We start from the raw sequence: 15,264 nt of genomic DNA, 5'->3' as shown, positions 1-15,264 counted from the left end.
AACAGCTATCAGCTATGATCATGGCAGGCTAAATAAAATTCGGGTGATAAGCCCGACGAAAATTGCTGATCTGGGAAACTGTTCTTGCGGAAAGCCTGTTGATGTATGAGTTATACATCAAACCTGACACACCACGCCGTTGGTACTAATCCCAAGCTTACCTCCGGATAATCCACGCCCAGCCGGAGGTCTGAGGCAACCACGCTAGGGCGGAGGGAAGTTGACCTTCTCCCTGGTATCATAAGCTTCCAGACGTCGTAGAAGAAAAAAAAACTGTTCTAAAAGTCTTGTCAAGTCATGAAAAATTCATCCCACATTTTTGTCGTCAGGTCAACTGTGAGGTTACGGGAGTTCACGAAACGTAAAAGACCACTGATAAATGTAGTCCAAGCATATGTTTATACGTCAAGACAGATATTGAGACCATAGCTGTGGGCGGTAAAACTGTGGGAAGTCCATTGCTACATTTCTGTTCCCCACAAAGGTCAGGTAATATCAGGTCATCGCTTAAAATTGGGCGATGACCGTTCCATTGTTCAAAATTGGAACCATGGAAAAAAGCGATGCAAAACGAAAACAAAAAGTTTCCTTCGCAATATGCTTCAAGATTATTTTTAGGTGCACCTGTGAGACAAAAGCATCCCAAGCATGAAATGTCATTTTAGGGTGGCCTAGAGGTCAGCTGAGCTGGGCTAAGGTCAAATTTATAAGTCACCCAACTGGCAAAATTGAAATGCCTACCCGGTCTATGCGATGAGTGGAATTATTTTCTTTGGTTATAAATAATGTATTGTATATCTTCAGATACTAAAAATTGCGTGGCTGCCGTAAACATTGTACGTAATACCTTCGACGCTTGGTAATGCATTTGTAACAAACCGTGAACGGGTATATTGGTACATGAATTATACGTCATCAGCTTGACGAACAAGATATAGAGGTGGGTACATGCGTCGCACTTGTTCACCTAGCCTCTATCATACCGAGAACAGGGAACATTGACCTTGGATGATCTCATATGGCCTTGCATGTTCCCACGTGACCTTATGTGAGCTCGTTATGCATTATATTTGTATCGCATCTTTTAAGTAAAGTATTAAAATGTTGCGCCTTAAACTACCAAAAGGCTATCTATGTTGGGATCAGAGGCCATGACTTGGGCCAGGTCATGCGCTCTGCGGCCATGTGAGCGCTGTGCACGTGAGCTAGTGCTCTTTCCTCTTAAGAAACACTAAAGCCAAACAAATATGTACAAAATTGCATGTTTTACGATCAAATGTCAAAAAATGACCTGACCTCGGGTCACTGACCTTGCCTGTGAAAAAACAAAATCTGAAAGATACATGCTGCATGTACTGTCATCTTCTAATACTGCAGCAAGTTTGCGCAAATGACAGACAATCCACAAAAAGGCATGTCTGGTGAAGCTTCGTGGAGGTTGACCCCGTTGGTATCACTAAGGTCATTTATCTTCGTTGATCAAAGTTTGAAATTGCGCAAAGGATGCCAAATTGGTAGAATACAGGTGCTGAATATTTGGTATTGCTGCAAACGTTGGGATTTGCGCTGTGCTCGAAAAACCGTAAAGAAACGGTGAGGAAAGTCAAGTCAACTTACCCCGGCCGTGCGCGGTTTAAGCTTTTCATCCCGGAAGCTCTCGTTTGGGAAAGTTGACCAATGCATGTGGACCCACTCGTCCAGCCCGCACGTGGCGACCAGAGTGAGTCGAGCTCCCACCTGTCACAGCAGGTGGTTAGGAAGGGTTTTCGTAAATCAGTGGATTAAGTCTGAAAAGAAAATTGTAATGTTTGGAGCAGTCTTTTCCACTTCAAAAGTATACCAATAGTTTTAGGCGAGCCTGGGTGGTGATATCTGATGCTTGTTTTAATGTCTTGAATTGTGAAACATTGCTTTCAAATGAATGCTTAAAAAGCATCCCCATCTACTTCTACGCTGCGGATTTCGGATTCTTGTAACGTTGCAGTAAGGTCTTTAACATATCGGGATCGCGAATTACGGTCTGTGGTTGTGGCGTTGACCGGAATAATTTGGACGCGTCCGTTTGATTCAAATACCCTACAGAACTTATCAGAAAAATATCTGGCTGCTTACTAAGATGCGGTACATTACTCAGCGATTTAATTAACCAGTTTTGTTCTCTTAACTGTACACGGTTAATAAAAGCTAGCGATTCGACGTAGGACTGTGCGGGCGTTGTTGTTTTTAAGGCCATCAACAAGTTGAAACTTGACTATGAAATATTGAGATTGCTATCGAAAGAACGTCAGTTCCAAAGGTTTTCGGTCTATGTCCAGAAACGCATTGAATGAAGTTAAGTTCTTTGCCGAAAACTCACATACACTTTTACCCGATATTTTGTAAAAAGCGCGGCGGGAAATAAGAGGCATGTTGGCACTCATATCTGCAAAAGGATGCGTCTTGCGATTGCCAAGGTATGTCCAGCACAACGGGGTGTCTGGTTTTAGAACGATTCGCTTAATTTCATCAGTGGAAACAAGTCTACATTGGCTCTCCTTTCGGTGGGCTCTAAGAACAAGACCGATTTAGTTACCCGGACCCATACATACATAGTTACTAATACGCGCGTTTTGGAAGTTATAAGTTACTTAGGATTCTTTCGTGCACGACAATTATGCTGAGTGTGGCCTATTTTGTGCAAATAGCGCATATGAGACGACCACCACTCGTCCATTGATGACGTGAGCGCGCATGATATTGCTTACTTTGCTGTACGTTGGGAGGTTAACGCGAATAGTGATGGTGGAACTTGCATGATATCACCTTTCTCTGCAAGTTTGGAGGTTGACGTAGATATTGATTCGGAGGTGCATCCAAACTTTGGAACTTAAATTGCTGGAAGCTGCTACTTCCCGCTCGTTGACACGGCTGCAACTGACGTAATAATGCGAAATTTTGTGGTTGCTTTTGTGAAAGTGCACTGCCGGGTATGCAATCTCGATTTTGCGGATGATCTTGACCCTTTCAGTGGTGGAAATGCGAATGTTGTTTTAGTGCTGACACCTGTTTCGAGACTGTCCAGCGTTGAGCCTAGCTCTTTTAGCAACTCCTCCATTTTGCTGCAGCTTTTTCGGAACCAGGTACGTTACGGACTACTTCGATAACCATTCGTTTGGGACTCATGGTTCCTCTACACCTTTCAAAAGGGTGGTCCGTTTGTGGTTCCCAACATGCTAAGCTGAAGGCTTCTTTATGCTCAAAATTATTTACGGATAATACGACGCGGTAACTTATCGTCGATCACTCCTTTTTGGAACATTTCCACCAGAAAACGTTAAACTTCGGGACTGGACACGTCATCAAAGGGTTCGGATGCTATCGCCTGCAGGCTTTTCGGAAACATTTTACACGAGTTCTGCAGAATGCTATTTGACGCAACGCAACGCAACTTTATTTGAGCGCAATACAAATCCTGTATCTCACTGTGTCCCTCACGACGTCTTCTTCCGAGATGTTTTCAGCCTATTTTGGGCTTTGCATCAGTGGGCCTGCAGGCAAATTTTCCTTCATGTCCACTCAGATTGTGGGTCCTAAAAGGTCGCATGCGTTTATTGTCCGTTGTGCAAAAGTCCATATCCGTTGCCCAATCATGAAATTTTTACTTCACTCCATTGATTTTCCTAACATACTGTGTAAGCCCTTGAACCGTAATTTGGTGAACGATTTCCTGCATAGTTTGTGCTATAAGCGCCCTCGGTGTGTGTGTGTGTGTGTGTGTGTGTGTGTGTGTGTGTGTGTGTGTGTGTGCAGGTGTAGTCATGTCTGTCAGAATGTTGCAACACACAAAACAAAGATATAGCAGTGTCACGTACTCTGATGCTGACTCAAGGGTTCAAGGCTACGTGGCGGATGAGTTGGCCCACAATTCCGATAGTTCACGAAGAAGAATTGAATACTTGCGACTTAAAAATGGCTATTTGCGAATCCGGGTCACTTGGAACCAATTTGCTGCCGGTTTCCAACTGCTCGTGTGATAGTTTTACTAGTGAGAACCTTGCTCGTGCCAGTCGCTCTCGCGAACCTGGCAAATGAATGTTGTCAGTCTATAACCTCTGTTTGCCAGTGACTCGCATTCACCAGCACTCACACCACACCACAAAGTCCACGTGCACAGCCAACAGCAGCCTCGCGTCCTCAGATCCAATGAGCGGATGAGCACAGATAGAAACAAACGCTTCGCCTTATATTCTAGTTGAAACGGAAACGACTCCTAGTCACATGTGACAGAAATTATGTGGTAATTAACCCATAAGAAGCAAAGGAGACATTGCATGATGGTCGGTTAAAACAATCACAGAGTGGGGAATCGCCTTGCGATCTCAGAACTGTCTTATACAACAGAAGGCTGACAAGGCATTGAGGGGGACATTTTAAAGGAAGCATCAAATTACATTGCGTATGTTGTGCGTAGTTTATGTTCTGACGAAAAAGGCGGCACGTGGTGACTTGGAGATGGGTGATTTCATTCTCAGGAGTGTTTGATGCTTCCAGGTGTCGTTCTCTTCCTTAAGACTTCTGAGGATTTCACTGAACTTATGTCTTCAGTTATCTAAAGATTTTAAATATTTTGAAGATGTTTGCTGCCATGAGATATAATTTTACTACACGTCGTCTGAATAATCTGCTTTCGAAGCGACTTGAATTGAACGGGAATGATTCTAGTAGCTGGCCATAGCCATTCCGGCCAAGCTTATGACACGATCCCACGGACAATGGCGACACCTGGCCTGAAGGCGGTTATGTGCAGATAATAGTCAGCGGCCGGCTGGAACGGTATAGTGGGCCGTTTGACGCCGAATGACAGACACACCAAAGACGGGTGGCGGTCGGTGCCATCGACCCAGTGCCGCCGCTTTTTGGCCCCGTGGGGTCCACGATTATCCCACGAACGGGTGATATGGCATGGTGTGGCTCGTATTATCCATGTGCGTGCATAGCATTGGTGTTCTTGAATTCTTTTTCAGCTTACACGATCCCGCAATGTATCGGCTGTTTGACAGACCTTCGCATGCAAAGCTGTATGCACAGTTCCGGCCAGAGCCGCCAGCGTCTCTCATCAATGTTATTGTGCAAGCTGTTAAGGTAAGGATACACGTGTGGTCGGATCTACATCAAACGCTGTTGTTCATTTAAAATCGGTCATTCAAAAACCTTAAAAACGTCCTGCATTTGCATCTCGCATTCATTTCAACTAAAAAATGTCACTGCTGCGAAGTGTAGCTGTAAATGCGTAAAAAGCACCCTGGTTATGACAGTATTAGATATGATTGCCACGATATGTTTAGGTGTCTTTTGAGAAAATAGAACATTTGCTGCTACATTTCTGATGCAGCTATCTATGATGGCGTTTTATTTGATACCAAGCTGAAAAAGGTGCGACAACTTATCCGCAAAACGAAGAACTTCTAAATGTCCAATGTCCCATAATTCCACTACAGTGTGTTGCCTTCGGTGGTCTGTTTATGTATCACCAAATGTTACCTGTTGAAAATGCACCTCACTGGCCTGGGATATCCCCAGGAGAAGCTGCCGTTGGATCGTGTACTTGACGTCGGCTGCGGCAGTGGACAGAACACCCGCTGTCTGGCACCCCATTTCCGTTCCGTACTAGCTACGGACATAAGCCCAGCACAGATCAAAGAGGCGACCGCGAGAAACACCTTCGCGAATATCGAATACCGGTGAGTTGGGCAGAGTCGTGGAGGACTGTTGTTTTATGTTTCTGAAGTCTGCGGTAGGTACTACGAATCACAAAAATTGAGAGAACTGCAACCTTTTTCACGTGGGCTAAGACTGGTGAATTTCTGTATTTGACCGCAAATTCACAAGAGCCACCACATCGCAGAACCATAATTGCTTTTGCTTTCATAACCCAAAAGCGTAAGCACATTTTGTAACATTTTCAGAGTCCAGTTTAGGTATGTACACACGCCACTGGACACTGTCAGCGCCATCCAGTCCACAAGCACAGGACGACGCTCATCAAGTACGACCTCTAATTAACTAGATTGGCCATTTCATCTCATATGTGATATTTCAGTGTGCATACATCGTCGGGAACACCAACTGGTGAGACAACATCAACTGTTACCACTTTTTCCTTGTTAGATTTCAGGCTGCATTAACATTATGATCCATGCGCACAACTTTGCACTACTTGCTCTTTCATCCAGGGCAATAAAACAGCTGCGTCCTTTGTCAATCATATTTCTAGAATGTCAAGTGCTACTAAATCCTCCTTTTTTGTTCGTACTAGAAACGACAAAAGCTATTCTTAGCTGTAATCGTGCATCGTACAGTCACATGAAATTACATTTATGCAGTAGAAAACCAATTTTTCCATGGTAGTTCACAAAATCACCTGATTTGGTATTCGTTGTTTTGCTTCCAACGCGTTAACGGAGCATCACAAATATTTAGTATTTCTTATTCATTATTTTATCAAACATTTATTATCATAAATATTTATTAGAGGGCGTGGTGTTTTAGTTAGTGTGTAACGTCCCTCGTGCACCGCGAGCGTCTTGGGCGGAAAGGTAGAATTCTCACACGTTGAAAAGATGGCGAGAGACTTGGTTTCTTCTCGCCCATCATCGGCCGTGTCGCATAACCGCTGGCACTTTTAACCTCATGCGCATACTAATTAATTGTGCTCCAAAGTGACCACAGAACTACTCACGCAACCGCAGTGAGCTTAGATACATAATCTAAGCAAACAGAGAAATGCTGGTGCTCATGTGAGGTCAGTGATGTTCGACCTGTTGAAGGTCATAGCGTTCATAATCATGCAAGATTGTTCTGATTTCTTTCAGTCGAATAAGCGTCAGATGTTATGCCAGACGGCATGTTTCTTAACACGAAATGTTGACCAAGGTGATTTTGTGTCAGTGGCCTCATCTGACCTTGTAGAAGTCCATGGAAGTTAACTGATGTGGTTCTTGTTACGAATAAACTGGAATTGGGCACCAGAGACTACCTCATATAGCAACCTGGGAGTAAAAAGGCAGGCTGGTTTGACTTTAGTCTGACCCTCCTACCTGACCCTAAGTAAATTTAAGTTTTTGGAGTCCTAAATTCAATTTACGCGTTAGAACCTCAACCGCCCGATACTGATAATGACCACCAGCGCTCGGAAACAAGCCCATCGCAGCGCAGGGGCTAGAGCTACTGGAACAACAACTGATAATATCGGCTATAACGACAACAACAGCGGCAGCTTCTATCAGAATGCGAACAGCGCTGGCTGATCATCATACGCGTTGCTTTGTACGATGCTGGCGCCGAATGTATTTACTTCTCCGGAGCTCTCCCTGCCGCTTAAAGGGAATGTTCACATTTAGAGATATTGAAGCAAGCATGAGATATGATGGGACAAGTTCACTTGTAACTTCTGCTACACTTTTAGGTGGAAAAGACTGTCCTAGACAGTACAGTTCTCTGCCTAGTAAATATACTCCTCAATGTGTCATGGTTTGATTGCGTTATAGTACCTTGCACCATGTTAATTGTGAGCCAATTGACGGCCGTTATATCTGGAAATCGCCCTCATGAACGCCAGATATGAACGCTTTGCCCATTCCTTTTTATTAGCCATGATCGCCACATGGCATATGGAATGACAGGATTTGAACGATTATTTTAAGTATTATCATGATGTCATGAATGCCGAGGTGACTTTGAAATATATTCCTCGATATACCTTCAACCATTTTCGCGGTGTGTAGCTCGGAAACTAAACCTTTGGTCTTAACACGCGTCCGGGTGGCCGGCTGAATGCCCTTTGCTCCGATTGGAGTCAGTTAGGCCCTCTGACATCTTAAAAACTAAGAGAGCTAGAAACACGCAATAGAAGGGTATATTAGGTGCCATGTAAACATACTTGTGTCAAAATTTGGGATTTCCAGGTCATGATGACCTCCGAGTAAATAAGGTCAAAGGAGGTAAGGTAAGGTAAATGTAAGGTAAGGAGGTAAGGTAAGGTAAATAAGGTTAAAATGAAGTTTGATGCACAAATTGTCATCGGAATCTAGACAACTAGTTTAAGAACATAGTCACTACTGCCCATTTCAGGCCAGTGATCTTGTTTTACCGTTCGCAGGCCATTGTAGCCAAACTCATACAAGACTGCTTTTGAGTTTTGCATTTGAATAAACGTCAAAGATTACGCTAGGCAGCATACTCCCAGCAACAAAATGCCAACCCAGGCCATTTTAGGTCAGCTACCTGTCCTGACTTTCAAGACGTCTACGAAATATGTTTGATGCGCTTCCTGTTATCAATAAATTTAAATGAGTACCAGAAGCTACCTCTTACAGCAAGCTCCGAGCAATAAAACAGGTTGGCTTTGACCTTGGTCTCACCTTCATATCTGACGCTAGGTCAATGGACTTCATTCATTCAACTGTGTTGTCTTTGTAACAGTCTTAGAGATGTCTAACATCGTCTAGCACTCCGTTGTTGCATCAGATTGAACGATTCCCAAGAAATTTCCTTCGCTGAATCCATTGCATGACTGTGACCTGCCGCAGGCCAGCGATCTTAAACGGCACGTCTAAGTTTGTTTTGACCACACGATCAGCTGTTAAACTGTCTACAGCTATGCAAATTTTGCGAGGCTACGCCGCGTCGTTCAGAAACCATTCTGGAAAACCCTTCGCAGTAGGTCAAATTGACTCCCACCCGAGAGTGTGTTCAGAAGGGGAGGATTGTGAATGGCACTGAGAGGTCTTGAAGACGGTTATTTCAGTTCAAAACCCACATTAATGCGGAACACCCCCTTTAAACGTCGCCGTGGCTACCCGGTTCCCGCTGTCAAGGAGTTCTTGCTCCACTCGCTCCCACTCGCCAGGGAGTCACTTGTGCCTGTTCCCCGCCGTCAGGTAGTCTACCTCTAACTCGTTCTACCTCGCTTCCTTGCATCATGAAATCTCCGTTTAGTGTTACTCCCTGGTGTCATGAAATATCAGCTCGATTTCTCTCTTCTTGTCGCCAGGGTAGCTGCCGCCGAGGAGATCCCCATGCCCGCCGAGTCCGTGCAGCTGGTCACCGCCTGCACATGCTGTCACTATTTTGACATGCCCCGCTTCTTCGCGGAGGCAGACCGCGTGCTAGCGCCAGCCGGAATTCTTGGCATCTACAGCGTCAGGACGCCGAAGGTCTACCGCAACGGCATGTTCTCGACTGAGCTCAATCACGTTTTGATGCAGGCGAGTTGCGGCCACTGGGGAGCCACGTGCTAAACGTTGAGTCCTTGACATATTAAATTTGAAGGCGTGCGATGGTCTGACTGTTTCTTTGAATATGCAGTACAGCGAAGTTCTTCATCCTCTTAGAAGGAATTTCGTTTGTGAGGGAACGTTATCACTTCTCAGAAAGTTTGCAACACGGAATCAGAGAACTCATGTGGAGCAGCAAGTCTATCACACGGCTTTCCAGTCCTGGGAGACGTCTAACTTTACCACGTTGTGCATGGCAGGCTTTTGAGGCTATTGGTAATGACTGGGGCCGCGTCTGGAAAGACGTGGAGGACCGGTACGGCGACCCACGCTTCCGGCTCCCCTACCCGGGCGAGGTCAGGTGGGTCTCGGCTGTACCGCCGGCGAACAGGCCCGTGAGGGTCAGCAGGATGCATCGTGTGACAGCGCCAGCACGGACGAGGAGCCGCCGGACCGGAGGTAGTGCTGTCCTGTGTGGGATGGTGTTAAAGTACGTCGCAATGCGGGACCGCCGCGGTGGCGCGCAGATGTCGTAATGCGGGACCGCCGCGGTGGCGCGCAGATGTCGTAATGCGGGACCGCCGCGGTGGCGCGCAGATGTCGTAATGCGGGACCGCCGCGGTGGCGCGCAGATGTCGTAATGCGGGACCGCCGCGGTGGCACGCAGATGTCGCAATGCGGGACCGCCGCGGTGGCGCGCAGATGCCGTAATGCGGGACCGCCGCGGTGGTGCGCAGATGCCGTATGCGGGACCGCCGCGGTGGCGCCCAGATGTCCCTTGTCATTTGCTGTCTATCAAGTACACACGCTTAAAACCCTGAGAACTCTCAGAATTGTCCCCGCTCCTGGAACAAAATCCTTCACCCAAATTTCCTGTTCCGTCATGGTTTAAATTGTCTACACTGCAATGTTCCAAGAAAGATGTGTAGGCATAGAGGATACTTTCGGGTTTTATGATGGCCTTAACTGAGACTGTGTCAGGGGTTGCAACTGTAGTGCTTTATTATATTAGGCAATACAGCCTAACCCGACTGCTATGCACAACAGAGGTGAACAGAAGAGAGAATAGAACGCTTGCGCCGCATGCGTGACGTAGGACCCACACATAGGGTGACCCGACCAACTTATTTGTTCGCGGGTCTCTCTGGCACCCTCAACTGCTGTAGCTGCGTCGGTCGTCCGATGGGCAACAGTAATCACGAAAAAACAGTGTTTAATTACGACTAGGAATTCGGGGTACAATGAATTAATGTTTTTGCTTGCAAATAATGTAACGTTGTGTTTCATGTTTTAACCAGCAATGCTTCTGTTAGAAGTAAAACTTGTTTGTCACGCAGTCTCGCTGAAATCGCCATTGCAGATCATTAGAACAGAGCCACGTCCTGTCTGGACGCACCCGCTTCCTGCTCGGTTATACAAGCGCGGTGACCGCTAACGATCGATAGGTTGGCCTGCTTAGAGTGTGATTTCTGACCGGTACTTGTGCTGTGGATGCCGGAACAGTGAGGTATGAACTGCCACCTAGGAATAAACATTCATTGTTCACCCACTTGGATATTAATTTCCACTCAGCGGGTCTCCACTTTTATAGAGAGTTCCATCGTCGTGAAGAGAGTTACAAAAACAACGACTTCAGTACCTCGTGTAATATCTTGTGGCATGATATTCTCTTTTATGAGGTGTCTCTCCGGGCGTCGATTCTCTCTGCTATCATCACTTCGGATCCGGGTTTCTTGCTCTACTACCGCGGCCCGTGCGTCTTCTTCCCCCATTACTGCCTGCAAAGACGAAGGTCAAAGAAGGCGGTCAGGCTCAGTACCCCACGGCTGTCTGGGGTTCTGACCTCGCCCTGCCGCTGGCCCGTGACCTCTAACCGCGCGGCTGACGGACACCGACCGTGGCGGCAGGGACGAGAGTCACGACCAGGAGCAGACGCTGACGCTGGACGGCCTGCTGGGCTTCATCGGAAGCCTTGGCTCCTTCCAGAAAATGATGGCCCGCTGCGGCGCCGAGCGAGGCGAGGCCTTGCTGCAGCTGACAAGGGAACGGTGAGCAGCCGGCGGCCAGCGAAGCGGTATTGCTGAATGTTCTGGTGTACATTCTTTCGTCTTTGTAAATTTAATTCGGACCTTTTGATCGGATGGATTTGTGGGATCAGAGCTCATACTAAGCAATTTTTCTTCTGTGAGCCCTGACAGATACCATCCGATTGTACAACTCCAGGTCAACGACAACGGCAACGGCAATTCCAGGTTAATTCTCAGGCGAATTTGCTTCAGTCTTGTGAAATTGCACCGGAATTATTCCTACGCCGTATAACCAATACCATAAGGAATTGTCCAGGTTAATGCCATTATAAAAAGGGGTGAAAATGCTTCCAATTTGCTGGTCATCATCGGTGGCAAAAACGGACACTTTTGCCAGCTAGTATGTGACAGTATGCGAAAATAGAAGCAAATTACACCAGACTTTCTCAAATTACAATAGGTCATCGCAATCAGACGAAACCAAAAGCTTAGTATGTGCAGTTGCTTGCAGCGTAAGCTAGTATAGAGTACATGTCGAACTACCAACGTTTCACTTTATGAGCAAGTTGAGCCACAAGATGTTGCCAAGCGTAGTAGCCTTAATCAGGATGGCTTTTAGCAGGTGCCAGAAATGCACTACAGACAACGCTATGTCAGTGCTAACGTCAAAGATTAGTGGTGACACGGTGCTTGTCCAGTGGTGCGCCTAAACCAAAGATATTCAGAACTAGATAGCGCTGGTGAGTTGATATGTCTGCTTGCTGGTTCGTAAAGCCGGCCATCATATAGGTGAAAACAAGAAACATAGGCTCGCTCTGACAGAGCCAACGCAACGCATGGGGCGGAGAGGTCTCTGTGTAAGACCGCGGAAGCAAAACTTCCAGGTAGAACCGATTTTGAAGGGCTTTGCCAGATGAGGTCATGCATGAACAATCCCTGAAACATCTATTTCTTGTATTTCACTGTTCATTGAGCTGCTAACATGGAAAAATCCCCGCCACCGACTTCCGCGACCGCTGCCTGCGCAGACAATCCGTCGTGCTCACACCGAGCGATGGTGAAGCCGCTATGTTACTGTCTAATTATCGCTCTAGAACTCCTCGGGAGTCGGCTACGGTCGTATCCGATGTATACAGGCGACATCCGCTCGGAAAGCCTGTGGAGTGTGGACCCACCGCTGGTGACGACAGCCGCCCGGATGGTTCCGCCGCGCTCGCGCCAAGCATTGGCGGGACTGGCGTTCTACCTGCCGTTCGTGGGACAAGTGCCGCAGGGTCCACCCGTTGTTGAGCCGAATTCCGTCGTGGGCGTCCAGGGGCACGATATCTGTGGACGGGTGCACACCTGGTGCCGCGGTGGCGCCACCGGTATTTACGGGTCGGCAGCCGCGTTTGTGGTGCCAACGTACGAGTAAATGCCGAATCTGCATCGTCCAGGGAGTGATGTCGCCTTCCGCCGGTTTCACCAGTTCCACAGCCCCCACAGAGAGATATACTTGTACAAATACTTGCCGTGCTCAGAAATGTTGGACGATCGAGCGGGCAACCGGCCCGGTCAGGGATTGGTTAGATATATTTTAATAGATGGAATGAATACTTCTGAGGATTCAAGACCAGCCAGTAAGACCTGCATGTTAACCACCGGGACTTTCGGCGTGGCCAGCAATTGATACTTTAATGCGAAGGAAACTCCCGAAACGGGTATGCTCGATGGTTATGCTACATTGCATTTCATTTATGTTTGTTTTTTTGGTTTATCGCACCAATAATTATATTGCTACGGCCTCTGATGGCTTTGGCTGCAGGTGACAACTTAGACTGCTGTCAATTTCATCGACGACAGAAAGATAATTTTCACCCCTAAGTTACGAGCTCACAACTGCTAACTAGCCCCGTTGCCTGGAAGACTTCCACAGAACGAAAAGCCCTGCTGGAGCGAAAGATCGTGGACCTGCACCCGGACGATGCGTACGCCGTTGCGTACAGCCTAATTTTGACTAGCATAATCTGAACTTGACATAGACAAATTTAAAAGAAGAGAGAGAGAAGAGAGAGAGAGAGAGAGAGAGAGAGAGAGAGAGAGATAGAGAGAGAGAGAGAGAGAGAGAGGAGAGAGAGAGATGAGAGAGAGAGAGAGGAGAGAAGAGAGAGAGGAGAGAGAGAGAGAGAGGAAGCGCTTTCGAAAGCCGTCCTGAGAAAAAAGACTTATAAGGAGTGTTTCAACCCTTCAGCTCTATCCACAATCCTACCCTTCATCAGACTAGTTTTGGCCCTTCTAGTTTTTGAGCTATACACCCGCGAAAATGGGGAAAGGTTTATCGGGCAGAGTATGTCAAAGTCACCTTGGCTTTCATGACGCCATAATAGCGTCATTCAAATCCTGCTATTCCATAAGTCTGGGGGCGATCAAGGCCAAGACACATGTGATCATCATGGCGTTCAAATCTGGCGTTCATGAGCGCCATTTTCAGATAAAACGGCAGTCAAACGGCTCTCAATCAATGTTGTGCAAGGTACCATGACGTAATCAAACCACAACGCATTAAGGAGCACATTTACTAAAAAGTGCATTGTGCTGTCTAGAGCAATCTTTTTCACTTAAACGCTATGCCAAAAAGTTTCGGTCAGTTTGTTACAACGCATGCTTCATTATATTCAAATGTGAACATTCCGTTTATAATGGCTACAAGTCATTAATTAAAACCAAATTTACGGTGCATGCTTACTAGGACATCAACGGCAACGTACCCATTGCAGGGTGGTGGGAGAATTTCAGCATGTATGCGTTTTGGTCTTGAGTGGTAATGTCGCCCTTGACTTACTGCCCGCAATGACGTGGCTGAGTGCATGTGATTATGAAACCGAGCACAGAAAACCTCACCTTTTCGCGCTGTTTCCCCAGGTTCCAATCGGTGCTTTCCAACGGCAAGCCGGAGGTCGATACTAGCGACATCGGCATCACCCTCCGTCACCCCTACTTCCTGCTGATGGCGCGGAAGCCCGTTTCGCGCTGATCGCGGCCCACTGATGGCAGCGTTCGTGCTGTGCCTTCATGGGGCGGTGGATAGCGGGAGCGGAAGATGCGAGACAGCGGGAGATGTTGAGCAGCTGAATTTAATGGGAGAGCCGGTTTGTCTGAGGTGGGCGACATCTGTTAAAGGGCTCTTGGAATTGAATGTCCAGCAAGGTCAAATTCCAGGTTGGTTCCAAAGGGCTCCTAGAATCTCGATAACTGTTCTAAGCAAAAGCTCCCGTGCTTATTTAAAGTCAGTGACTTTGTTGGACCTTTTGAAGGTCATGGTGACCAAAATCATACAAAACTGCCTTGAGTTTTGCATGTGAATAAGCGGCAAAGACTACGCTAAGCAGCATGTTCCTGAAATCAAATTTTTGAAGTGGGTCATTTTAGGTCAGTGACTTATTCTGACGTTTGAGAAGTCCATGGAAGGTGTATGATGGGCTCCTGTTGTCAATAAATTACGAAATGAACATCAGAAACTGCTCCATAAAGCAAGCCACAGAGTAATACAGCAGGCTGGTTTTGACCTTGGACTGACATCCATACCTGACCCAAGGTCAAGATAATTGTTTATTCAGATGTTGTGTTGCCTAAGAATGCATCTCGGGAATGCATGGCTTCTTCTAATACTCCGTTGTTGGATCAGATTGAGCGATTCCCTAGAAATTGTCTTCGCTGAAAACATGGTCTGAACTTGGCCTATTATAGGTCAGTGACCATACAAGGCATATCTAAATTTTTGATGCCAGACGATCTACTATTCAATTGTCCGCAGTTTTGCAAAATTTGGCGCGGCTACGCCTCGTTCGCAAATTATTCTGAAAAACCTCGGTGACTTAATTTGACCCCCGCCCGGCCGCGTGTTAATGACAGCCGACTGGGGAAATCTGGCGTGTCGGGAGCTGATAGCAATGGCTCCTTTTGGTGACCAAAACACTCCTCCCGCTATCGAGGGCTCCGTCGCT

General features: G+C 46.8%; 1 protein-coding gene across 1 annotated transcript; it reads left to right on the top strand.

The window, feature by feature from the left end:
* Nucleotides 1–5,529: 5,529 nt before the first annotated feature.
* On the top strand, nt 5,530–14,294 carry LOC119094209 (putative methyltransferase DDB_G0268948). Its single transcript, XM_037217285.1, has 5 exons — nt 5,530–5,720; nt 9,032–9,245; nt 9,515–9,615; nt 11,162–11,302; nt 14,183–14,294. The coding sequence occupies exons 1-5, from the start codon at nt 5,530–5,532 to the stop codon at nt 14,292–14,294; spliced, it is 759 nt and encodes a 252-aa protein (XP_037073180.1).
* The last annotated feature ends 970 nt before the right edge of the window (nt 14,295–15,264 follow it).

The sequence above is a fragment of the Pollicipes pollicipes genome, unplaced genomic scaffold (genome assembly GCF_011947565.3).
Source record: "Pollicipes pollicipes isolate AB1234 unplaced genomic scaffold, Ppol_2.1 Scaffold_4002;HRSCAF=4701_pilon_pilon_pilon, whole genome shotgun sequence".
In the NCBI taxonomy this organism is placed as follows: domain Eukaryota; kingdom Metazoa; phylum Arthropoda; class Thecostraca; order Pollicipedomorpha; family Pollicipedidae; genus Pollicipes; species Pollicipes pollicipes.
The sequence above is the reverse complement of the archived record's forward strand: the minus strand, read 5'-3'. Positions and strand labels throughout refer to the sequence as shown.

Excerpts from the sequence above, each read along its gene's own strand:
- LOC119094209 (XM_037217285.1), top strand. The coding sequence starts at position 5,530 with ATGCACCTCACTGGCCTGGGATATCCCCAGGAGAAGCTGCCGTTGGAT. Across the intron at positions 5,721-9,031 it reads TTCGCGAATATCGAATACCG|GGTAGCTGCCGCCGAGGAGA; the intron begins GTGAGTTGGGCA and ends TCTTGTCGCCAG. Across the intron at positions 11,303-14,182 it reads CTGCAGCTGACAAGGGAACG|GTTCCAATCGGTGCTTTCCA; the intron begins GTGAGCAGCCGG and ends CTGTTTCCCCAG.